This window comes from Sarcophilus harrisii, chromosome 1, assembly GCF_902635505.1.
Source record: "Sarcophilus harrisii chromosome 1, mSarHar1.11, whole genome shotgun sequence".
NCBI classification, from domain to species: domain Eukaryota; kingdom Metazoa; phylum Chordata; class Mammalia; order Dasyuromorphia; family Dasyuridae; genus Sarcophilus; species Sarcophilus harrisii.
The window spans coordinates 317,190,043-317,214,904 of record NC_045426.1 but is presented as its reverse complement, the minus strand read 5'-3'; the positions used below and the strand labels follow the sequence as shown (position 1 = coordinate 317,214,904).

Sequence of the window (24,862 nt, the reverse complement as noted above, 5' to 3'; positions counted from 1 at the left end):
CTCTAACTCTAGCTGAAAGCGACGACTGAAAGGTGTTTTGATTAGAGGAAAGGGAACGGTCTGATTCTGGGGCTCTCACAGCCCCTAGGGAACGTCGGCCTTGGGGGGGGGATTCGTTCAGCGTGTGGGGCTACGGATAGCCAACGGGCAGCGCAAGAGCAGGGAGGGTCTGTTAGCTTCTTTGTATCTCCAGAGCTTAGCACCTCTCCTGGCACACAGTAGGCGCTTAATACTGACTGACTGACTGCCGGAGGGGAAGAGGAGAGTACTTCGGAACAAATGCCTACTTCATAAAAGTTCTGAGAGAGAGGCCTAAGTGCCAACTCTAGCGCTGCCCCAGAAGCCCGCGGGGGACCCAGAACGCTGTCCCACACCTGGGGTCACGCAGCCGCCTCGAAGCCCGCCCTGCCTGCCGCAGCACGCGCCGCTCCCCTCCCCCTCCCCCTCCCTCCCTCCTCCGAGCCCCGCGAGGCTTCCTCCATCCCCAACCTCGGCCCCCTGTCCCGGAGCGTCTTCCGGGTCCCCACCACCCCTCGCCTCTCGCCGCGCCTCCCCGCTAACCCCCGCGCTTACTTACTGAGGCATCCGAACCACGGGCTTTTCCTGCTCCGACACCCCAGGGCACTGCCCCTAGTGACCCAGCGGTACGTCAACAAACCGACCCACGGAGAAGGCCAAGCCGCGTCCCCATGGCAACGTCGCCAAGCGCCCGTTCGAACGCCGCGCCGACTCCCGCGCGCGCCGGGCAGCCCCGGAAACCCGCCAATGGGAACCCTGGGAAGAGGAGGAGGGCGGGAGAGGGCCGAGTCGCCCCACCCTCCTTGTTCTGAAAACCAATCAGGAGCCACAGGAAACAGTGGGTGGGATAGGGACAATTCTCGGCGAACGCTGAAGCTGTAACTTCTATTTCTCTCTTCCAGTGGGTGAAAAAAATCTCGCGATAGCTATGCGCCGGAGACGAGAAGAGACGGTGGCAAAGTCCATTGGGCTTTCTGCCTCTCTGCGCAGCTTGTTGATTGGCAGAGGAAGTGCCAGTTTCCCCTTCAGTTCCTCCCCACGCCGGCTGGTCCTGAAGGTAGGTGGTTGGAGGCCGGGGGATTAAGCCCCGAGATCCAGATTAGGTTCCTGACGTTTTTGTGAAGTAAAAGCTTAATTAACTACGATCCAAAGAGAAAACTGAGGCATTGAGGGGTCGAGGATGGAGTAGATGCTATTTACGTCGTGTTTTGTAATGTTGTTTCTCTTTAATAGGATATAAATTCTCGAGGGCCGGAACTGTGACCTTTTTTGGGTTATTGGTGTGCTCGGCGCCTAGCACTGGTTTTCCTCACGGCTAATTGAATGAATGACTGGGATTCTAGTTTCCCCGATGTCAAGGCGTGGAAAGCATGATTTGTAAAAAAAAAAAAAAAAAAAAAAAAAAAAAAAAAAAAAAAGCCTTGCACCGGCCTGATGTTTTTGCCCCACCTTCCCCTCCTCCCCGACTTACTTTGGCTTTTGTTGTCCCAGCGATGTCCGTTCCGATTCACTTGGTAGGGCCTAGTAACGCGAGAGTTCTATATCCCTTCTTGGAAGCATATTGTCATTTAACGAGAAGTTGGGGGAGATGGGGATACGAAAGCGGCAATAACTAATACCGGAGAATGAGAAAAATGCCGCGAAGATAGATCCAAACGGAGGACTGAGAATTTTGAGCGGGGAGGTGCTACTTTTTGGCAGTGGTAAGGGTCCGCAGAGCTTAGGGAAGACTCAAGCTGGACTTTGGGAAAAAAGGGAAGAATTTCAGGAGCTATCAGTGAAGGGAAATGGTTTGGGCCATTGAAAGAGAAAAATCCAATTAGGATGGATATGGAATTTGGGAAAGTGTTTTGAGACCAGTTGGAGCTAAATTGTGGAGAGCTTCAAATGCTAGGAATAGGAGTTGATACTTTGAGAGGCAATAGGGAGCTTTTTAACGTTTTTTTTGAGTGGAGGAATAGTGTAATCTCTGGTGCCACAGACAACACTGAAGCCTCCGGTGGACAAGGAAGGAAGAGTGTGTAGGAAGGGGTTATAATTATTAGGCTGGGCAGGAGTGAAAGTCTAAACACAGATTTGATTGAGAAAGGAGATCGGAGAGGTGAGGCTGGGTGCCAGAGAAGTTGCTAAACTAAAAACAATAGAATTTGACTACTAATGATTATTGTGTTGGGCGTTAAGGTTAGGAGTCCAAGAACTGGGATAGTGATGGTGATGAGGTTGGCGCAGGGCAGGGAATTGTGGGAACCTCCTTCTAGTCGGTGGGCAGGTCCTTTGTGAATGAATTTATGAACCCAAAAAGTTAAACTGGCAAAAGAAGTTTATTATTAAAGATGTAGCAGGGAAATCCTCTAGCTGAAAAGGTTTCTAGCAGAGAAATCCTGGAGAGAGGGGAATAAGATCTTGTTAGGGAAATAGGTGAGAGAGATAAAGCGGGAGTAACACTGAAAGAGAATGTCATTTCAGCGGCCAGAGGGTTGCAGCTGAGCCAAGAGGGCAGAGAGGTTCCTTGGCATGGCATGTTAGGTGCTCTGCAAAGGATTGAGCTGAAGAAAGTTTGTTTTCTGGGCAGTTCTTGGTGGGGAGTGGGAGCAGTTTGAGCTGGAATCAGAATAGAGAATCTTGGAATTGAATGAGTCTCTGGGTTAATCTCCAGCTCAGTAGAGTTGCATAGAAATCTCCAACTTGGGCTAAGTAGGAGTGGTCCTGGGCTCTACTAATCCTACCCAGATAACAGAATGAAACCACTTTATCTTGATTCCCCAAGGAATCTCCCCAGGTTTCTCAGGGGAGACCTGTGAGGGAGTTCCTAAGCTTTCCCCCACAAGTCTGAGAGTAAGAGGGTTTTGGGGCTCCCCTGGGCAATGGCACTGTTACTAGAAAATTGAGGATGCAGGTTTATAAGGAAAGATATTATGTTCCAATAGCTTGAGTTTGAAGTTCTGTACAAGCAGCAAACTACTGGAAATATAGGCATGGAATTCTGGAAAAAATGTTAAAATTGAAAATAAAAAATGAGAGTTCTCTCTTAGAAATGCTCTTTGAAACCATGAAAATAGAGACTTTAGAAGAGAAGAGAAAGATATCCACATTTAAGGTATGTTGAACATTATTAGGTTCAACATGGTTTTTTGAACACATTATCAACCTGTTGAAGTCTTGCCTATCCTTAAGTCTCAGTTCAAATGCTATCACCACCAGAAAATAACTTTTCCTGACTACTGAGAAAGGATTTTGATATATTTTTAAAAAATCTTTGATAAAACTCCCCCCCCCCCAAAAAAAATAGAATAAAATAAAATCCTTGTCCCAAATTTAACAACACATTAAGAGGCTATTGGATGGATAAACACATACAGTAGAGGATATGAGAGATAAGCATAAATATATGTATGTATAGTGATATATGTGTATTTTCCTACACTTTGATATTATAATTTCATCTGTACAGATTTAAGACATCTTTATACTATATCATTTAGTTCTTATCCATATAGTTTCTATAAAGGATCCACCCATAAACTAGAGGTTTTTCTCTCATTCCTTTACTATTTTGAGGGTAACAATGTCTTACTGTCAGTTAATTGTAAGTGCTTTAGAGAAGAATAAAGAAAGTGCTTTGTGAGGTGTAAAGAAAGATTATTACCTACTGGGGAAATTAGCATAGAAGAGCTAGTATTTGAGTAGGATTTTGAGACAAATTCAGTAGAAAAGAAGAAGATGAACCCTGAAAAGTGGGAACTTTTAGTTCTACAAGCACAGATAATAACTAGAAGTAGCATCTCCCTGCTCAAAATTCACAGTTCTCCGTTTGGATCTATCTTCACTGCATTTTTCTCATTCTCTGGTATTAGTTATTGGCGTTTTCGTTCCCCCATTTCCCCCAACTTCTCATTAAAGATAATAACTAATAACCAATACAAAATTGGTTGGAATGTTGACCATCTAAGGCAGAGGTCCTCAAACTACGATCCACAGGTCAGATGTGGCAGCTAAGGACGTTTATCCCCCTCACGCAGGGCTATGAAGTTTCTTTATTTAAAGGCCCACAAAGCAAAGTTTTTGTTTTTACTATAGTCCAGCCCTCCAACAGTCTGAGGGACAGTGAACTGACCCCCTATTTAAAAAGTTTGAGGACCCCTGAAAGGGAATAATAAGAGATAAAGCTGGAAACCTAAGGAGCTCCAAGGTTAACAGCCTGGAAGACCAGGCAATAGTTTGAAGCTTAGTTAGTAAGCAATAAAAAATTTAAGATTTTTGAGCAGAGCATTGATTATGGCCATATTCTGTGCACAGGATCAAGATTACAAACATAAAAGGTGGAGTGAGCAATGGTACTATAATTAAGGCAAAGAGATTAATAGGTTTCTTTTGAATATATCAAGTTTGAAGTCCTAATGGAACATTCTTTTTAAATTGGCAATTAGAGATGCAGGTCTAGAGTTTAGGGGGGGGAAAAAAGTTAAGGCTATAGTCTTAAGAGCATTTGGGAGTCACCTGAGTAATGGTAATAGTCAAAAGTGTTGGGGTTGTATGAGGTTGCTGTAGGAAGGAGCAGAGAGATAAACAGAAGAACCTCTTGGGAATGCTCAAGGACAAAGATGAAATGCTAGTGAAGAGAAGGTTGTTAAAGAGTTAGGAAAAGAGACAAAAATGGCACAGTATTAAGAAGGCAGAGCTCAAAGGAGAAGAAAATATATAGAAAAAGGAGCTGATCAAATAAACTAGAGAAGCCCAAGAGAAGTGGGGGGAAAAAATGGAATTCTTGATTAGAAGATCACTGATATTTAAGAGAATAATTTCAGTAAGAATAATAGAGATAAAGTCAAATTGTGAAGGATTGAAAGAATGAATGGTGAGAAAGTAGAGGGAATAGCGTGGCTTAATGAAAAGGAGCATTGTAAACCAAGAGTTCTTAATTTTCTTTGTGTTTACCTTTGGCAATCTGGTGAAGAATATGAATCCTTTCTCAGAATAATATCTTGAAATGCATAAAATAAAGTGCATGTTGTGCCACAGTTCTCTTTAATTGTCCTGACTCAGTTTCCCTAATTGGTTCTGCCTCGGTTTCCCTAAATTGTTCTGCCTCAGTTTCCTTAACTGTTCTGCCTCAATCCCCTTAGTTGCAAAACCTCTCTCTGGTTCATTAAGACTGAGGGCCACTTGCTCTAAGGTTATAAATTGTTAATGTGAGACTCAAGATATGGGGGAGTTCAGACTTCCTGGCTCCTAACTCCTGTCATCAAGAGTTTATGGCACTATCGCCTCTAAACATTCCCAGATACCTCATTGAAACCTTTACTTCTGTTTATTCTGACATCCTGACTCTGGCTTCCTAGTTTTCCCCCCATCCTGCTAGAACCAAATGGTCCTGAAACTTCCCTCTCTTTTCTTCCTTTGTTTATAGAGTCCTATATAAAAACCTGGGATTCTCATATTAGCCACTGGATACTTTGAAACAAGAGTCCTGTCCAGTCAATCAATTAAACTCTCCAATTAATAAAATATTAAAAACTCTCTAATTTCTTATCTTGCCTCTCTCTCTTCTTATCTTGTTTCTCCGGCATTACATGCATAGGATTATAAAGGAAACAAATTATTGAAAATATTAGTTAATAATAATTCATTTATAAAAAGTTTTAAGTTTGCACAGCACTTTACAAATATGTTCACATTTTATCCTCTCAGTCCTCTTGCCATGGATGAACTCTGTATGACCTGAGTGAGCTCTGTAAAATTATGTAAAATCACAAAAACCATGTTCCCTTTTGATCCATAGCTCCAAATGGTTTCACATCCTCTCAGAGTGTGATAAGCTGTGCCATTCAAGAACAAATCAAGCTCCTATTTAATCTTGTTGGGAAGTCACAATCCCAGGCAAGATTTCACATTCAATTGAGAATTATCAAATTTCTTCCCCTAAATTTACACATAAAATAGGTCTTCTAAAATGATTCTTTGCAGATCTCTCTCTCTCCATTGACAAAGATATGCCCACTAAGAGAATGCCTCTTGGTATTTTCCTTAAACAATAAAGCAGCCTCTTTGCCATAGCCTCTGGAATTTAGCAAATTCTTTTGCTTCTGAACTCATGAACTGGCATCTCTGAGCAAAAGGAACCTCACTCAGTCATTACCACACCTCATCTGAGGTAAATGCTATTATTAAACCCGTTGTACAGAGGAGAAAAGTGAGGCAGACATTGACTAAATTTGATGTAAAGCCAATTGAACACAGGTTTTTCTGACTCTAGGCCTATAGTTGTATCCACTATGCACTCTTTGTTTAAAGAGTGCTGTCATTCTTTGTTTAAAATTTGATAACTTTTGAAATAGTTTTCAAAATATATACCTGTGTAAAGATAGCTATTTATGCATCTTCATCTGAGGATCCCTGTGATATTCAAGAAACCGAAGCTCTAATACAGCTTCTGCTACTAAGTAACTGCTACAAATATCTCCTCTTACTGGGCCAATTTGTAAAACAAGAGTGTTTAGATAATCTGTAAAGCTCCTTCCATCTTTAACAATCTATAATTCTAGAACTCATATTAAGAAGTAAATAATTTTTATGTTAGAAAATAGTTCAGTGTGTATATGGAGAGTGAAAGAAAGGGAACAACAAAAAAACCAAATATGGAGAGAGAAAAAAATAAAACTCTGAAGAGAAAATCCAAGATAGGAGACAAGGAAGAGTTTAGATCTCCCTTTAAGAATTATTTATACACTAAACATTTTCCTCAACTTTGGGTTTGCTGCCTATTAAATGATCCTTCCTGTTGTTTTTCCTTAGGCAAAGCTTTATTGAAGGTAGGAGAATGTAAGGAAAACAGAAACTTGGAGTAGGAATTAGAATGCTTGCATTCTCGCCCCAGCTCTGTCACCAATTTATACATAAGTGGGGCAAACCACTTAATCTTAGTTTAGAAGCCTCAATTTCTTCCTCTGTAAAACAAATAAATTAGAGTGGATAAATTCTGTTCAATGATGATCTATTTTTGGTTTCCAAAATGGCACAGTAGGTGGCACTCTTGTTTCATAATTAGTGGGTTTTGCTGAAACTGTTTCCTGCCCAGTTTCAGCTTCTCAGCTATTGGCCTATACTATATTTGCTTACTCATACCCATGTACAGGTGATGTTTATTTTATCAGCCAGATAACAAAAATTTTTTATATGCTTGATTTCTCTGAGAACAGTTTGAAAAGTCAATACAGAAAGTGACTAGAACGCATGAAAGATTTACTTTCTCCAATTTTGTTTTTGTGCTGAAACTATTTATATATATTTATATATATCCACTCTCAAATAGCTTTCTTTCCTCAACTTACATTTGTAGAAATAAGAATTAAGTAGTTGGGTTACAGGTGTTGTGATTTTTTTTCCATTGGTGTAAGAAACTTTCCAGGTAAAATTTACTCTGCCAGTAAAGAATGGCACCTTCTTTGTAATCATAGAGATTTGCCTATGGATCTATGTGAATTAATTTTCTAATAGAGAGGTAGCTACTTATTCTCACCTGGCTATGCTTTGGGGATGAGGAACTTGGAGGAAAGAAATTATACAGCTGTCAGCTTTGACAAAAGCACTGCAGTATAAATTGCAGGATCAGACTTTCTCTGAGGCAGTAAGGTAAATTCCCATGTTAGGTCATTAAAGCAGTTTGTATCCAAAGACCGAAGGGATGGTATATAGCAACCAGCCCAAGCTGTCTGCATAACACTTGGTGGTCCCAGAGTATAACATGAAGATCCTGATTGACAAGAATGAACTTGGTGGTTCCCGTAAGGAAGAAGTACTTTGAAATTCTGACTTGCAATGTCAGAATTTAAACTTGTTTCACTTATTGTTTCCCAGAAAAGGGCAAGAAATGTGGATTTCTCACATCATAATTTTGTCAAATTATGTCAAAATTCCCCAAATTATGTTAATAATCTTCCCAGGCATTAGTACAGCATCTGAGTATGATGGCTGGTAAGGATATGATAAAGGTTTTAAAACATTACTTTTCTTGTCCTGTCTTAGCTATTGGTCAGTCGTGACCATGCCTAGGAGATCTATAGCCACTGAGGACTTTGTGCTGGTTTCTCTGCTAGATGATAAAATCATTATCTAACTTTTACTGTGCCTCTGACTTTTCTTGGGCAAATGGAATAACACTTGAAATGAGAGGAGGATTCAGCTTCTAGCATAGAATACTACTATTGCTTTTAAGGAATGGGCTTGCTTGAAATCCATTTCTGACTGAATTTTGTATTCCTATATATTTGAAGGGTTAGATTAATTTGGGACCAATTGGAATGAAACTCACGAAGGTAGCCTTAAACTCTTATTTCATTCCTTCCAATATCACTCCCAAATCAGTACTCCGAAACCTCTACTCTAAAAACCTTAATTTTAATGGAGGGGAAAAAATATATTCTGGGATAGAGACTACATTTTTAAAATGCTGGTTTTACTGGAATAAGCTCCTACTCAATCCTTGCTTGGGCATTTTTTGCATATTTGATTTGGGGCCTTGAAACATCCAGAGGTGTGAACCTATATTGAGATAAAGGGTGAAAACAATTTGTACTCAGGGTCTCTGCAGCAGATTCAACTCTAGGGTGCTCAGAAAAAAACACATTCTCAAATAAAAATAGCTTCAACTTTTATGTAAATGGAACTGTCTAGAAATTCACTGGGTTTCTCCCTGAAGGCCCCAAAATGCATTCTGTGTTTTTACATAAATGTAAGAGGAATACAGATCTCTAATTAATTAATTAATGACTGTCTTTCTTTGAAAAATTTTGACTCTTTAGTTGGGAAAAAAAGCATGAATGCTTTTTAAAAAGTGAACAACTTTTAAAACCAAGTGATCTTAAAAACATCAAATTTATCAAATTCAAAGTTGGAAGTATTGTCAGAAGTTACCCCAACACTTCACAGCCAGAGATACTGTGAACTGTTGAAGTCTTCTGGAAAATAATTTGAAATTATAGAAGAAACTTATTAAATTATTCATATCTTTTGATCCAAAGATTCCACTCTTTGGATTTATACCCCAGGAAAGTTACCATTAAGAAAAGACCCATATTGTGCAAAAATATTCATAGGACCAGTATTTGCTATAATGGAAAGCAGGGAAAAAATATGTCTCCTACAATCAGGAAATAGCTGAATAAATTTATGGTATATAAATAAAATGGAATTCATTGTAAGAAATTCTAAATGGGAATAATTCAGAGAAGTGCTTGTACGAAGTCATAAGGTAAAGAAAAGTATATGCTCACGATGACTGAAATCAGTCATAGTGTAAATTAAATGTACAATACTGGCCAGGCAATTAAAGTTAAAGCACATATCCATTTTGTAAGCAATAACTAAACTAGGTAAACTAAAAAATTGGAAGGGATTGTGTCCCATCAATTGCAGTTACTGTATTGTTATCTATGACTCAACAGTTTTCCTGAATGTACAGGGGATGAATAGAAAAGAATTTTCTTTGAGTATTTGTTAGAAAGTATCTAGTGTGTTAATAATAAAAAGTATCAGTTTTCTTTTTTTTATATAATATGTCCAGATTCATGATTTCATCAACCCAGGCAATTGGTTACACTGGAGAGCAAGTCAATCTTGAAGTCAAGAAAACTGAGATTCAAGTTCTCCCTTTATTACACTCTCCATAGATGTCTCAACCTCCCAGTGCCCCAAGCAGCTCTACAAGACGATAATTTATATATTGTCAGTCTCCATAGAAGGCATTTCCACACCAGGAATTCCTCAATTTAAAAAAATTAAAACTCACAAATAAATCAATGAATTTGAAACATTTTTTGTTACAAAGGGAAATTGAGGTATCCATTTTGAAACAGCCCTTTTCATAGTTTTCAAATCTTCCTCGTCTACACTCCCAAAATTTAAATGTCTTATTACTCAAAATTTAATTTTCTCATTATTGTCAATTTAGTGGATACAAAGTAATAGCTTAAGTTTTACCTGTTTTACATTTTCTATGATCATTAAAGATTTTTAGGAGCCTTTTATTTAGTTACAGATGATTCAGATTTCCCCAAAACCTTTAAAAAACTTTTTTATAAGTATTTAATATTTCATTTTTCTACTGTCTTCATTGAACAATGAAAGAATAAAGGAGGCAGGAGGGGAGGGTAAGAGAGAGATCCTCATAACAAATCCAGAGAAACAAATTCACACATTGGCCATGGACAAAAATATCTTATTCTACAATTTAAGTTCATTACTTCTCTGAGGCAGCTGGCATGTTTCACCTTGAATCTTCTGGACTTGTCATCTGTCATTGCAGTCATTAAAATTCTGAAGTCTTCCAAAGTCGTTTTTCCTTTATAATTTTGTTATTGTATAATTGTTCTCATAGTTGCTTACATCAGTTCCTAATGGTCTCTTCAGTTTCCTCTAAAACTATCCATTTCAAAGTTCTAATAGAAATATTGATGTGTCAAATGGCATATACCCAATTTAGTAACTTTTGGGTTTTTTCTTTTTGTTTTTTGTTTTGCTGAGGCAATTGGGATTAAGTGACTTGCTCAAGGACACACAGCTAGAAAGTGTTAAGTGTTCTGAGACCCAATTTAGTAACTTTTGAGCATAGATGCAGAATACTTTCTAGAATGCCAACAGTGCTTTGGTATGCCTTTTTTTTTTTTTTTTTAACAGGGCCCTGCCAGCATTTTTTATTTTCTCTTGCCATTTCTGCCACAATCTGAGTGTGATGTGGCTCCTAAAATTTCCTCATGTCATGTCATGAGATGACATGAGAGTTATGAGATGTTGGTCTATACTTAATTTCTGTTAAACTACATAACATTTTTTTCCAGCAATTTTTAACAAATAAAGAGTCCTCAGGACCTTTTCTTTAGAAAACAATCTTCCTGAATTTGCAAACCTGGAAATAAGGCTTGTTTGTGCTACAAGGTATCAATCAAAGCATTCTTGGAGATTCAGGAAAGTCACATTCAAGTCTTAGTCAAAAACCAACAAAAACCTTAGTTTCCTGGAGTAGACAGTATGCTATCCTGAGACTGGAAATGAGAAGAGACCCAGGTTTTCTAAATTCTTATATTTAAGCTCTTTTTTAATCCTGATTGCCACTAATCTTTACAGCTTTATTTAATAAGTCTTTCAACAACTCTGCTGATATTCCATTGCCTATCTCTTGCAAAGCTCTGACTGGGATTAGGTGACTGGGCCTTTGTTTTTGAGCAATTTAAAGGCCATTGATCTTGCTTCTATTCCTTCTGCCGTGTAGAAAACAATGCAGATTAGTACTTATCTGTAATGAATAATTAGTTTAAATAGCTATCAAATAGTATTTCCCACTCTCCCCCAAGACTTCTTTCTTGCTCTCTTCAACCTTCCATTCTCATATAGGCCTCAAGGTTTCTGGTGTGGAGAGAGGTGGGTGTCTCCTCCAAGAGCTGATTTTAAAGCATATTTTGTGATATTTGTTCTAGCAGCAAATATTTCCAGACAAGGTTATAGAACTTTGTGCATCTCATTTTATCTCTCCTGCCCACAGTCCGGGGTTAGCCATCCTGCTTTTCTGCATTGCCTGGGTCATTGGGAGCTCAGAATCTTCCCCTATCTTTATGTTGCCATCAACAGACTTTTCCAGTCTATAGCTTCTAACTGAAAAAAAATCTTTCCTTTCTCTCCCTCAGAGATCATTTCATGACATAATTTGGATGACTTCTAAAGTTTCTTTTGACATTCTGTGAAAACTTTTCTCCCTTATAAGTATTTTCCTATTTCTCTTTACACCTTTCACACATTTATTCTGATTCTCTGTTTGGGGAGTACTATTTATGAGAAAGACTTAATTTGAAGACAGTAGTATGAGGCCTGGATTGGGAATCGGATTATCCAGATTCCAGTCCTAGCCCTACCAAACTTTGAGCAAATTTATTTTAAACTACTCTTTTAGATTAGTTGTCTTCAAAAGGACTCATCTAGGTATATGAGCCTGTAGGTTTATTTATAGTTTATGAGCAGAGAGAACATGGGATGATTTTAGATTTGATGATGAGATATGATAGAATGACTATAATTTTCATTCCCAATGTCCTTTGAACCTAAATAACTATATCATGATTTTAAGTAATTGCACAGGACTCCTGTAGTTTTCTGAGTAAGCATGCTTTATAACAATGTACATCAAAAGAAATATCCTGAACCTTTTATCCTGTTTCAATAGATAATTCTTTGCTACATTTAATTGTCTGTATCACATATATTGTTTATGTAGATGTCTCATCAGCTCCAGTTAATTGTCTCTACCATACATCATTTTATATCTTTTTAAAGCAGATATTTCTTAACTGAGTTTGTTTTTCTGTGTTCTTGTGCTCCCTTGTGTTCTTGTGCCTCATTAGTGTTAACAATCTGAATAGAAAAAGCATTTCCTTTGATTTTGTTGTTTTTCTATAGAAAACAAGCTTTAGAGTAAAATCGAGTTGAGATTGTTCACAGATGATCTGAGTGCAGCGTCCTGGCAAAACTTCACTTTAGCAATTGTTTTCTTGGGATTTTTCCTTTTAGTTTTCACAACACTTTTATCCCCATTTTACTGTTATGGTGCAGAGTGGAACTTCTGGGCAACAATCTTTATCTACTATTTATCTTCTGGATGGTTTTAGACATGGTTTCCTTATCTATAAAATGAAATAGTTGAATTAGAATGACCTCCAAAGTCCTTTTCTAGTAATCCTTGAATCTATGAAAGCTATAAACCTTTGGGCAAGGAGTTTATAGAAGATTTTTCTTTGAAAGCATCCTGAGTCATAGTCTATAGCTTCCATTCTATCTAATTTAGACTTGTTGGACTGCATCCCCCTTCTTATGCTAGAGAAATCAGAGACCTGTTTACTGCCATCAAGAGTGATCTAAATTCTTTCTAATTAGAGGTTTGCTTTCACTGGCCTCTTATTGACTCTTGTATTCATCACCCATATTTTAAATATTTAAGCTTATTTCAACCTGAGCTCTTTAGCCCTGAAATCTAAGAAATGAGAAGCTTGTATTGAGGCTAGGATCCACAAGAGGAAAGGTCCATGCTTTTGAAATCAGAGATAGGATCATGTTTGCACTGTAAGTCTTATAAATTTAACATCCTCATTTTCTAGATGAAGCTTAAGCCCAGAACAGGGAAGGTAGTGTCCCAAGTTCCCACAACTAGTTGCAGGTGCAGATACAAGAATAATAAAAGCTAATTTCTTTGAAGCTTTTACCCTTCCCTCCCAACAACATATGAGGTATTTACTATAAGAATTATCTGTATTTTAGAAATGAAGTGAAGCCCAGAGACCTGCCCATAGTCATGCAGCTAGTAAATAGCTAGCTATTTAGTCTCCTAACTTCCAAATGTAGATGCATTTCACTTTTCTATTAATTACCCCTGTAAACGAAAAAAAAATAGTATTAATCATATTATATGTCTCCTTTTTCATCAGGATTTGAGGTTGTTAGCTGGAGAGACTGTAACTTTAGATAGGAGCACAATACTGTATTAAATGTCTTGCCAATTCAGTCCCTATCCTGTGTTTTTTAAAGGGCATTCAGCTAAAATTTTCAAGTCACTTGATGAAAGAGTATCAGCTTTTAATATATTATGATGAGAAAAGCTGAGATCAGAAAAGGTTAGGTAAGAATTAATTCTGAAAGACAGTCAAGAACAGAATTTTTCCCTTGTGTTTAGTTTCTCATCATTTGCCTTTATCCCCAATTGTTTTCCCTGTCTTCAAATTACTTTGTATCTCTCTTTTGTTTTGTATTTACTTATGATTGTATGTGCTGTTACCTTAATAGCATGTAAACTTTTTTGATTATTTTGGTTTTTGTTTTTGTGTGTCTACTGGTGAGCATAATGCCTAACATACAGTAGGCATTTAATAAATAGTTAATTGAATCCTAATTGAAACTGCAAAAGAGGCATTTTTCCCCAAGTAAAATTTCACATCTATATCTATATATCTAATCTATCTTTCTATTTACATATATAATATACCTCACTTTTTAAAAATTCCACATTCTCTTCCTCCCCCTTCGAGAAAGCAAGCAATTCAATATAGATTATACATGTGAAGTCTATATATTAGGTATTAACCAAATGATGGCAGTGAATACAAGTACTCCTCTCCCAAAAAAAAAGGTTTGCTCCGCTTTCTGTGCCTTCCCCATCCACTTCTTTTTCACTACACTTCTAGGTGGATCATGTCTTTAAGAGCATGTGGCTTTATCATTTTCCGAAGACCTCGCATTCCCAAAGTGGACAACAGTGCTATTGAGTTTCTCCTGCTACAGACATCATATGGAACACATCACTGGACTCCTCCTAAAGGTATAGTGTGGAACGTTAATAAGAATTAACTACAGTTATCCCTTCCACATCACAATTTTCCCCATTGAGGCTTTAGATTTTGTGGGTTGGCATAAGAAATTAAATGGGAATTTGGGGGGAGTTTTGTGAAAGCTACGTAAAGACCAGAAGATGACCCAGAAAAAGTTTAGAAACTCAGAAATGTATAAAATATATGTATAATATTGTATAATATCAACATATTTTATGTTTCAATACAATAATAATTCAGACTTCTTCTCTGGTATGAAAAGAAAGCCAAAAATTTTTATATGGATTTTCCAGATTGTATCTACAATCCCTACAATATGGAAGGGATAACTATAATTCCTTGGAAAATTAGAAACACAAAGAATCATATGAATTCTCTCTCCAGTCCTCTGAAAGGAGGCAGAGAATGAAGAGGGAGGGTGAAGGTAGATTTGCCTTCAATATTTTTCAGATGGACATACTGAAGTCAGAAGATGCCAAGTGAATGTTGTGGTTTCCCTCAGCCAGTGGCAGAGATGAAAATAGAATCCAACTATTATCTCCTCTGGGACAGGGACTGGATCTATTTCACATGTTTTGTCTAGTACTGGTCAGACTGCTTTGCGTGGTTGTTGATTAGTGTGGAATAGTAGAGGTGGGGAAGCACTGGGTTTGGGTTGAGGGTGAGTTAGGATGAGAACTTTGTTGTCCTAGATTTGGTATTTTCCAGCTGTGTGAACTTGGGCAAAATGTTTCATTTCTCTGGGCTTCAGTTTGCTCATCTAATCAATGAGGAGATTGGACTAGCTCATCTCCAAGGTCCATTCAGCAATAACATTCTAGGATTCTGTAAAAATTTTGATAATGTTCTCTTGACTTTGCCACTTGAACTGTTTAGAAAACTATGCAAAAATACAGACATTGTGGGAGCTTCTGAGCTAATTTATGTTAAGAGCAGAGTACAGAGATAAAGTATGATGGACTTGAGGGTAATTATTCTCACTGTCAGATTTATTTAGGAACTCTTGTTGGAAGCACTGGTTGTAGTGAGGGAATATCAGAGGAGACTTTGGGAATTTTTTATTCCCATATGAATTTAAGTTTTTGAATATTAAGCAAAAAATACACAATTGAAAAACCAATGAGGGACTTGGAGAATAGATAATAGAACATACTACCCTTCTTCACAGTAAAGACAGAGATACTAGAACAAAACATTGTATACTTTGTTAGATGGGGTGAATGTTTCAAATGCTTTTGCTTAATAATTATTCTTTGTCACAAGCAGGGTTCCATCTGAAGGAAGAATTGAAGTAGATGCACTATAAAGACAAAAGCACCCACAAATACCTTTTTTTAATTTTGAGCAGAAATAGCTGAGTATTAACCTGAACAAATCATACCAAATTTAGGACTGAGTATGAACTGTAGAGTTGGCTCTGTTACAATTAGGCTTAATTATTCAGAAGGTTGAAAATTGAGTGGTCTGTCTGTAATAATTCAAATCCTCATCATAACTGGTATATAGTCCTTTGCCTCATGCTTTGTGTAAGCTTGTGTATATGATCTCATTTTATCCTCAAGAGGGCTCTCTGAAGCCCCTCGTTTATAGAGATGACGGGACATATGTAGTCAGGCTCCTATGTAATGAGATGAATGAAACAATTTACCTGTTACCACTCAGATAGGAAGTAGTGGAGTGAAGATTAGAACCCAGTTCAGTAATCTTTCCGTTAGAATATATAGCTGGGGTCAACATAGCTCCTAGAAAAGAGTGACCGTTGCACCTTAAAACTTCATAGAAGAAAAGAGTGGTCAGAAGTTATTTAAAAGAATAATGAGCCTATTCCAGGATCAAAAGACACTTTAGAATCTTGTAGTTCAAAATCCTTATTTTGCAGATGACGAAACAGACTAAATGAAGGTGAAATTACTTAGCCAAAGTTGCTTAAGTAGTATCAGAAACTGTTTTGAACCCAGGTCCTTTAAAGCCATATCCTGTGTTCTTTTTGTGCTACTGTGCCATCTTGTAGATGAATAGAGAAACAAGACATATAAAAGTAGTCCAGGGATGATCTGAGAAGGCTTGGCCCAGGACTCTAGGCCCAAGTTAGCATGGGAAAAGTGTTGAAAGAACGGCTCCCTCCCCTTCCTCCCCTGCCTTTCCTGAGTTCTCAGTGAGTGTACTGTCATCGCTAGGCACACAGGTTGAATGGATTCACCCTATCTCCTCTATTTACTTCTTGGTGAAGATGGTGACTCTCTTCCTTCTCCTCCCTCCACCACTGTAGGCAGGATATATGGGCAAGTCTTACCATGTTCCCAGGTCTTAGCACTTGGTGGCTCCTTAGTAAACGCCTATCAATTAATCCCAGCTCTGCCACTTACTGTGTCACTAGGCAGGTCACTTAATCTTTTGGTTTCCTTCTCTATAAAATAAGGGGATTGTCGAAGATGGAGACAGAAACAGAACCAATGCAGCTTTTGCCTTGCAGATTTTCCTAGCACCATTCTTATGGTACCAAAGAACTAGAGACAAAGTTAGTGCCCAGAAATGGCTACAAATATTGCTGTATGACTAATGGAATGGTATTATACAGCAAGAGGATAAAAGTGAAGAATACAGAGAAATGGGGGAGGATTTGAATGAGCATCAACAGGAGAGCAGTGACAACAGTGTGAATGAAAAGAATCACTTAAAGCGGAGCCAGCTCTGGGTAATGGAAAAACCAGTGAAAGTTGTGGCATACAGATAATGAAACTAATGGCTTCCCTTATGAAAGAGACATGGAGCACTGCTAGGCATGAATGCTTTTGTCAGATGAAGTTTCTCTGTTGGGGGTTTTTGCTTAATTGTTTTCCTTTTTTACAAGGAAAGATTCATAGGGGAGGAAGGGAGGGTGAAAACTGGCTTATGTAAAGACAAAAGACATTAATCATACATTAAAAAAAAATAAAATAAGATGAGAGTGATGGAACAGATGACCCCTGACATCCCTTCTGACTTTAAATCTTTGATTTGGACAGCAAGATTTAAGGGGAAAAGTCCTGTACTAGGAATAAGTAAACCTGGAAAGTAATCCTGCTTCTGCCACTAACTCAGTAATCTGGACCAATTCCCTTCAGTTCCTTAAACCTCTGTCTCCTTTTGTTTAAAATGGAAATGTTGGACTATGTGATCTTCAAGGGCCTCTCCTGCTAGAGGAGTCTGTGTTTCTGTGAATTATGAGACATGGTGCAGACATTTGAGGCCTAGAAACCAGGATGGAAAGGTACAGAGGGCCTGGCTACACAAACAAAAAGAGAGCAGTGCAGGAAGTCTGGAGGCAATGAAGAATGGGCTAGTGCTTGTAAATCAAGCAAAAAAAAAAATAAAAATAGTTTGAAGAAGAGAGAGAAGAACAGTGAACAAATAAATATAATTTAAATAACAACCTCTAGAATACTTTGCAGGATAATGAGCTGCAAAAAAGGAAATGGAAGGAAGTTTTCAAAGTCAGAATATCCCCAAAACCAACTAACTTGGTCCATATATAAATGAGAATGGTCATAACTTGCCTTTGGGACCTCTTAAGTAATACCATATAGTAGCTTTTTTTCACAAATTTTCCAAAATGCTCTACAGTTGAACTACTGAAAAGCTTAGTACTTCATCTATCCAGAAAATGTTAATTAGTAATCATATCAACCAGGAAAGACACATTGCCAGGGAGAGGTTAGTGTAGAGGCTATTCTGAATCTTTAAAAGGAGATCAGAGTCCCCCTCTAAAAAAGGGTTGTTAAAGGAAGGAAGTGACTTGTGTTTAAAAAAAAAAAATGGTATGGGGGAAGAACTTTGGATCAGCAGTAAGAGGACCTAGACTTGAGCAGCAGGCCCTGGCTCCTCTGTGTGATTGAGTAAGTCACAGAGCACAGGCTTCTTTTATCTATGAAACAAAAGTGATAATTATTACATTAAATGTCTCATAGGGCTATTGGGAGGATCAAATGAGATGATGCATGCAAAGTGCTTTTATAACCATAAAATGCAATGTAAATGTAAGCCATTACTATTGGGTCCTACTGGGAAGGCTTATAACTGGATGACTTAATTTGAATGGTGAGTACAGGACCTGCACATGTGATTTTATTGCTAAGATGAGGGAAACTCCCCTTACCAATACAGATCTGCACTTGATCTACAACTCTAGTCCTAGAAAATTGCCTATACCAATAAATGGCAAATTCTCATAGAAATGAGGGTCACTAATCCACACTGAAGGATCCCTGCTGACCATGTCTTGATTTATTTTTTTAAGTCTGACTTTATTTGCATTAAAAAGCATTTTATAATTTTTTTTATTTAATAACTTTTTATTGACAGAACCCATGCCAGGATAATTTTTTACAACATTATCCCTTGCACTCACTTCTGTTCTGATTTTTCCTCTCCCTCCCTCCACCCCCTCCCCCAGATGGCAAGAAGTCCTATATATGTTAAATATGCCATAGTGTATCCTAGATACAACATATATGTGCAGAACCGAACAGTTCTCTTGTTGCACAGGAAGAATTGGATTCAGAAGGTAAAAATAACCTGGGAAGAAAGGCAAAAATGCAAGCAGTTTACGTTCATTTCCCAGTGTTCTTTCTTTGGGTGTAGCTGCTTCTGTCCATCCTTGATCAATTGAAACTGAGTTAGATCTTCTCTTTGTCAAAGAAATCCACTTCCATCAGAATACATCCTAATACAGGATCGTTGTTGAGGTATATAATGATCTCCTGGTTCTGCTCATTTCACTCAGCATCAGTTCATGTAAGTCTCGCCAATCCTCTTTGTATTCATCCTGCTGGGCATTTCTTACAGAACAATAATATTCCATAACATTCATATACCACAATTTACTCAACCATTCTCCAATTGATGGGTGTCCATTCATTTTCCAGTTTCTAGCCACTACAAACAGGGTTGCCACAAATATTTTTGCACATACAGGTCGCTTTCCCTTCTTTAGTATCTCTTTGGGATATAAGCCCAGTAGAAATACTGCTGGATCAAAGGATATGCACAGTTTGATAACTTTTTGAGCATAGTTCCAAATTGTTCTCCAGAATGGCTGGATATGTTCACAGTTTCACCAACAATGTATCAGTGTTCCTGTTTTCCCACATCCCCTCCAACATTCTGCATTATCTTTCCCTGTCATTCTAGCTAATTTGACAGGTATGTAGTGGTATCTCAGAGTTGTCTTAATTTGCATTTCTCTGATTAATGATGATTTGGAGCATATTTTCATATGGCTAGAAATAGTTTCAATTTCTTCGTCTGAGAATTGTCTGTTCATATCCTTTGGCCATTTATCAATTGGAGAATGGCTTGATTTCTTATAGATTAGAGTCAATTCTCTATATATTTTGGAAATGAGACCTTTATCAGAACCTTTGACTGTAAAAATGTTTTCCTAGTTTATTGTTTCCCTTCTAATCTTGTCTACATTAGTTTTGTTTGTACAGAAACTTTTCAATTTGATATAGTCAAAATTTTCTATTTAGTAATCAATAGTGATCTCTGGTTCTTCTTTGGTCATAAATTCCTTCCTCTTCCACAGGTCTGAGAGGTAAACTATCCTATGCTCTTCCAATTTATTTATAATCTTATTCTTTATGCCTAGGTCATGAACCCATTTTGACCTTATCTTGGTGTACGGTGTTAAGTGTGGGTCAATGGCTAGTTTCTGCCATACTAATTTCCCATTTTCCCAGCAATTTTTGTCAAATAATGCGTTCTTATCCCAAAAACTGGGATCTTTGGGTTTGTCAAATACTAGATTATTAAAGTTATTGGCTGTTTTGTCCTTTGAACCTAACCTATTCCATTGATCAACTAGTCTATTTCATAGCCAATACCAGATGGTTTTAGTAACCACTGCTTTATGATATAATTGTAAATCTGGTATAGCTAGGCTACCTTCATTTGATTTTTTTTTTCATTAATTCCCTTGAAATTCTTGACCTTTTGTTTTTCCATATGAACTTTGTTGTTATTTTTTCTAGGTCATCAAAATAGTTTTTTGGGAGTCTGATTGGTATAGCGCTAAATAAATATATTAGTTTAGGTAGTATTGTCATCTTTGTTATATTTGCTCTCCCAATCCAAGAGCATTTAATATTTTTCCAGTTGGTTAGATCAGACTTAATTTGTGTGGAAAGTGTTTTGTAGTTTTGCTCATAAAGTTTCTGATTTTCCCTTGGCAGATAGATTCCTAAATATTTTATACAATCAGTAGTTGCTTTAAATGGAATTTCTCTTTGTAACTCTTAACTGTTGGGTTTTGTTAGTGATATATAAGAATGTTGATGACTTATGTAGGTTTATTTTATAACCAGCAACTTAGCTAAAGTTGTGGATTATTTCTAATAACTTTTTTAGTAGAATCTCTGGGGTTCTCTACGTATACCATCATATCATCAGCAAAGAGTGATAATTTGGTTTCTTCATTGCCTATTCTTATTCCTTATCTCTTTCTCAACCCTTATTGCCAAAGCTAGCATTTCTAACACAATATTAAATAGTAATGGTGATAGTGTGCAACCTTGTTTCACCCCTAATCTTATTGGAAATGGTTGCAATTTGTCCCCATTACATATGATGAAAAGTATTTTATAATTAATGTAGTTCCTGAGTTTGTCCTGATAAGCATATTCCCAAGTATAGTACCACCTACAGCTATTTTTCCAATTTATTTTGAACTTCTTAAATACATAAAAACAAAAACAAAAAAGTTTTCATATTCATATAAAACAGGATTCACTATAAAACTATAAATTTGTTTCATGTTTTTACTCTTTTGAAAATGATTTTGTTTTAAAATGCAATATCATTTTGTTGTATTTTTATTTCATTTAATCTTTCCTAATTATATTTTAGGGCAACTAGGTAGCACAATGGCTAGAGTGCCAGTCTTTGAGTTGGGAAGACCTGAGTTTTCATGTGACCTCAGACACTTCTTAATTATGTGATCCTGGACAAGTCATTTAAGCCATTTTTGTCCCCATTTCTGCAGCTATAAAATTTAGTGGAGAAGGTGGCACACCACTCTAGTGTCTTTGCCAAGAAAACTCTAGTGGGGTCACGATTGAAGTGACTGAATAAAACAATTACATTTCAATCCAGTTCAGGTTGTAGTCTGGAGTGCTGAGGGACCATATTTGACACCTTTGGCTTAGAGATCTGAGAATTTAAGTACCTTGTTAATATTATACAGCTAGATTTTGTTCAAGATAGAACCTGAACCCACTAATTCCTGGTTCTGAGTACACAGTTCTTCAAGAGAATATGCTAGATGGAACCAGTCCCAGGGACATTCTTTGGATGATGACTTATTAGGTGAGCTTCTCCACAGGGTGATCAGAAGAGGCTCCAGAGAGCTGAGAAGCTAGATGTGTCCAATCTTCTGTTAGAAGACTCTGGAGTCAGCTGTACCTTGTTTCCATGTGCATTCTCCAGAAATCCTCAGAAGCTTCCCTGGGCTTTTGGACTTGCCAGTGCTGCTGACTGTGCATGAGGGAGTTGTGCATGGTTTAGATATGGCAGCTGGTAAGCATTATTCCACTCTTCCAAGGATACCTGATTGGAGCCATTCCCCATTGGAGCCTCTCTCAACTTGAGACATGAGTGGATGTGGGATGGAAGGGGGAAATGTTTTTTTTTTTTTTTTTTTAACTTTCAATAGTATTTCATTTTCTAAATATATGTAAAAATAGTTTTCAACATTTGTTTTTGTAAGACTTTGCGTTCTGAATTTTTCACCCTTCCTCCCCAAGACAACAAATAATCTGATGTAGGTTAAATATGTGCAGTTCTTTTTAAGTATATTTTCACAGTTGTCATGTTTTGCAAGAAAAATCAGACCAAAAGGGGAAAAAAAAAAAACATGAGGAAAAAAAAGTGAAAATACTGTGCTTTGATGCATATTCAATCTCCATAGTTTTCTCTCTAGATGCAATGGCTTTTTCCATAGGGCAAAGAGATGTGAAGGAGCTTGGTCTATGAAAGAGCCCTCCATCTCCAAAAGGCCACTTTATTGGCAGCCTCCCTCAGTTCTCTGCTTGCTAATGGTTTTTCTTAGGTCCTGCTGAACTTAGCTACAGCCTACATTCCCACAAGAATTTTCCCTGGGAAAACTAAATCTAAATTTTCCCAGGAGAAGTAAGTTAGAAAATGCTTTTGGTACTTGCTTTGGAGCTGTCATCATCATGGGCAAAGCCCATTGTTTCGGGCTTAGCTCTTGGCCACAGGACTACAGTATCTGTTGTCACTACCAACAGCATTTCCCCATGGACCAAAGGTAAATTACTTAACTCCTCAGGGCCTCTCTGCAAAATAGAGACTGGAAGTTGTTTGAAAAACACATCTAGCTCTCCAGAGAAAAAGTGATTTTTATTTATTGAGGACTCAAAGTAGTGAGGATGATTGTGCCTGAGAAACATTTTGGTTCGGTTTGATTCAATAGACTTTTCTTCGATGGCTAACACATTCCAAGACCCTCTGCTAAGCTGTATGGAGGAGATGCAGAAATGGGGAAATCATAGTATTTGCCCTCAAAGAGTTTACAGAATAATTTTGAGATAAGAGCGACACACCTGTAATACAAGGCAGGGTGTGATCAATGCCACAGACAAGTACAAAGTCAGTAGCAGTTCAGAAGAGGTAACAATCACGTTGTTGTTGTCCTAAAGTATTATGGGAACTGTCTCATTCTTTCTCTGAGCTAAATGAAAAACACTCTGTTCCAAACCTCAGTTGAAAGTATGGTCTGTACTCCTGGCTATCCATTTATTTCTTCCCAGATACAGAAAGTTGTAGATAGAATCATCAGGAAACAGTTGGCAGGAATGGCTTGGAGGAGAAACGTACCTGTTAGTGGCTGAACTTCCCTGACCTTCATCCTTGATTTAATGTAGGTTTTAATATTAGATATGTTTTAGTCAAGAAATACCTCATCTCTATTAAAGTATAATGTCATGTAGTGGGGAAAGAGCTGAACACTAGTCCTAAACACTAGCCTTACTTGCCCTTTCCACATGAAAAGAGGCTGATGAGAGAAAGAATGATGGCCTTGGGTCAGCAGACAATGGCTTCAACCCTAGTTTTGCTCTTTATTAGCAATAGGGGCTTGGGCAAGCCCACTTTGGGCAATCTAAACTCTTTTTACTGTGTAAAATGAGAATATGCTGCTCCCCTCAGTCTATTATTGTGAAGAGTCCTAGAATTTAACCCCAAAAGACCTTTTAAAACTATTTTATCCTCCTTTACATATATGGAAATTCAGGCCCATAGAAGTTAAGTAAGAGTTAAGAATGATTTAGAAGCAGGACTGGTCCCTATCTTCTAGTCCAATGTCCTTTCAATTCAATTTAAATAAAGCACATAAAGATTTCTATGGAAAGAGTAGTGGAAAGAGCATGGAAGTCTGATTTTGAATGTTTGGACTGTAGCTCACAAGGTTGTTATGGGGCAAATATTTTGTAAAGTCGAATGTGTCTTATCAGTGTGAGCTGTTACTCTCGTAAACTACAAAGGTGGCAGTGCCATCCCTCATAAAACAGCTGAAATAGGAAATGCCTCACTTGGAATCCATTTGAGATTTTTAACTTCTTTCTCTTCTCTCACCAGGTCACGTGGACCCAGGAGAGAATGACTTACAGACAGCTTTTAGAGAGACCCAGGAGGAATCTGGCCTGGATTCCAGCCAACTGAATATCATTGAAGGATTCAAGAGTGAGCTGAACTATGTAGCCAACAGTAAGCCCAAAACAGTTATCTACTGGCTGGCCGAGGTGAAGGACTACAATGTGGAGATTAAGTTGAACCCCGGGGAGCACCAGGCTTACCGCTGGCTAAACCTAGAAGAGGCCTGCAACCTGGCTCAGTTTAAGGATATGGTGAAAACCCTCAGAGAAGGGCACCAGTTTCTCTGTTCCAACACATCTTGACCCCAAGAAAGGAAAGGGCTTTTGAGATACTCAAGATTCAGTCTCCTGAAGTTCTCAGGTGTCTCTTCTGTGATCAGCCTTCTCCTTGGTTAGATTATCCAGTCCCACAGTACGAGATACCCGAAGCAACCAATGAAATCAGGCTTTTAGGTCAGAGCAGACATCGTTGTTGTTGAAATGAAAGAGTGATATGGAAATATATAAAGCCAAATCTCTGTGCTCATCAATCTGCAAAATAAACTGTCAGAAGCTCAGCTGTCATTTGTTTTTTAAGAATTAAAATTTTATTTATTTTTTAACATTTAGAGTGTATTAGTCCATGTTGTGAGTACAGGATTTTCCCAAGTTCTTAGATTTGACTACAGTAGAAAGCACTAGGCTGTGAGAGCTTAAATTCTCTCCCATCAGGTCCTCCACTCACACTGCAGGAATCCTGGAGCCAGAGGGTCAAATCTTGGCCTCAGAAGAGCCACAACCCAGAGGTCTGGGCTTAGTCTGTAGAGTTCTGGTTAGGCATCCTAGGATGTCTTT

The 24,862-nt window shown here is 38.0% G+C and overlaps 2 protein-coding genes across 4 annotated transcripts in view; one reads left to right on the top strand and one right to left on the bottom strand.

Moving 5' to 3' along the window:
* The window catches only part of KIF24 (kinesin family member 24), a 79,515-nt gene extending 78,785 nt beyond the window's left edge, over positions 1-730 (bottom strand). The window contains exon 1 of the mRNA XM_031945441.1: positions 578-730. The gene's annotated coding sequence lies outside the window, so the exon portion shown is untranslated. The remainder of the gene's footprint in view (positions 1-577) is intronic.
* Positions 731-751: 21 nt separating this feature from the next.
* Positions 752-24,632, top strand: NUDT2 (nudix hydrolase 2). Of its 3 annotated transcripts, none has more exons than XM_023497664.2 (3): positions 752-1,089; positions 14,235-14,368; positions 24,012-24,632. In XM_023497664.2, the coding sequence occupies exons 1-3, from the start codon at positions 947-949 to the stop codon at positions 24,329-24,331; spliced, it is 597 nt and encodes a 198-aa protein (XP_023353432.1). In that variant the 5' UTR covers positions 752-946; the 3' UTR covers positions 24,332-24,632. The 3 variants fall into 3 exon arrangements, with proteins under 3 accessions (XP_023353432.1, XP_003761853.1, XP_031801303.1); XM_003761805.3 differs by having other exon boundaries at positions 786-1,075; positions 24,012-24,585; XM_031945443.1 differs by lacking the exon at positions 752-1,089 and adding an exon at positions 1,420-1,721 and having other exon boundaries at positions 24,012-24,588.
* The last annotated feature ends 230 nt before the right edge of the window (positions 24,633-24,862 follow it).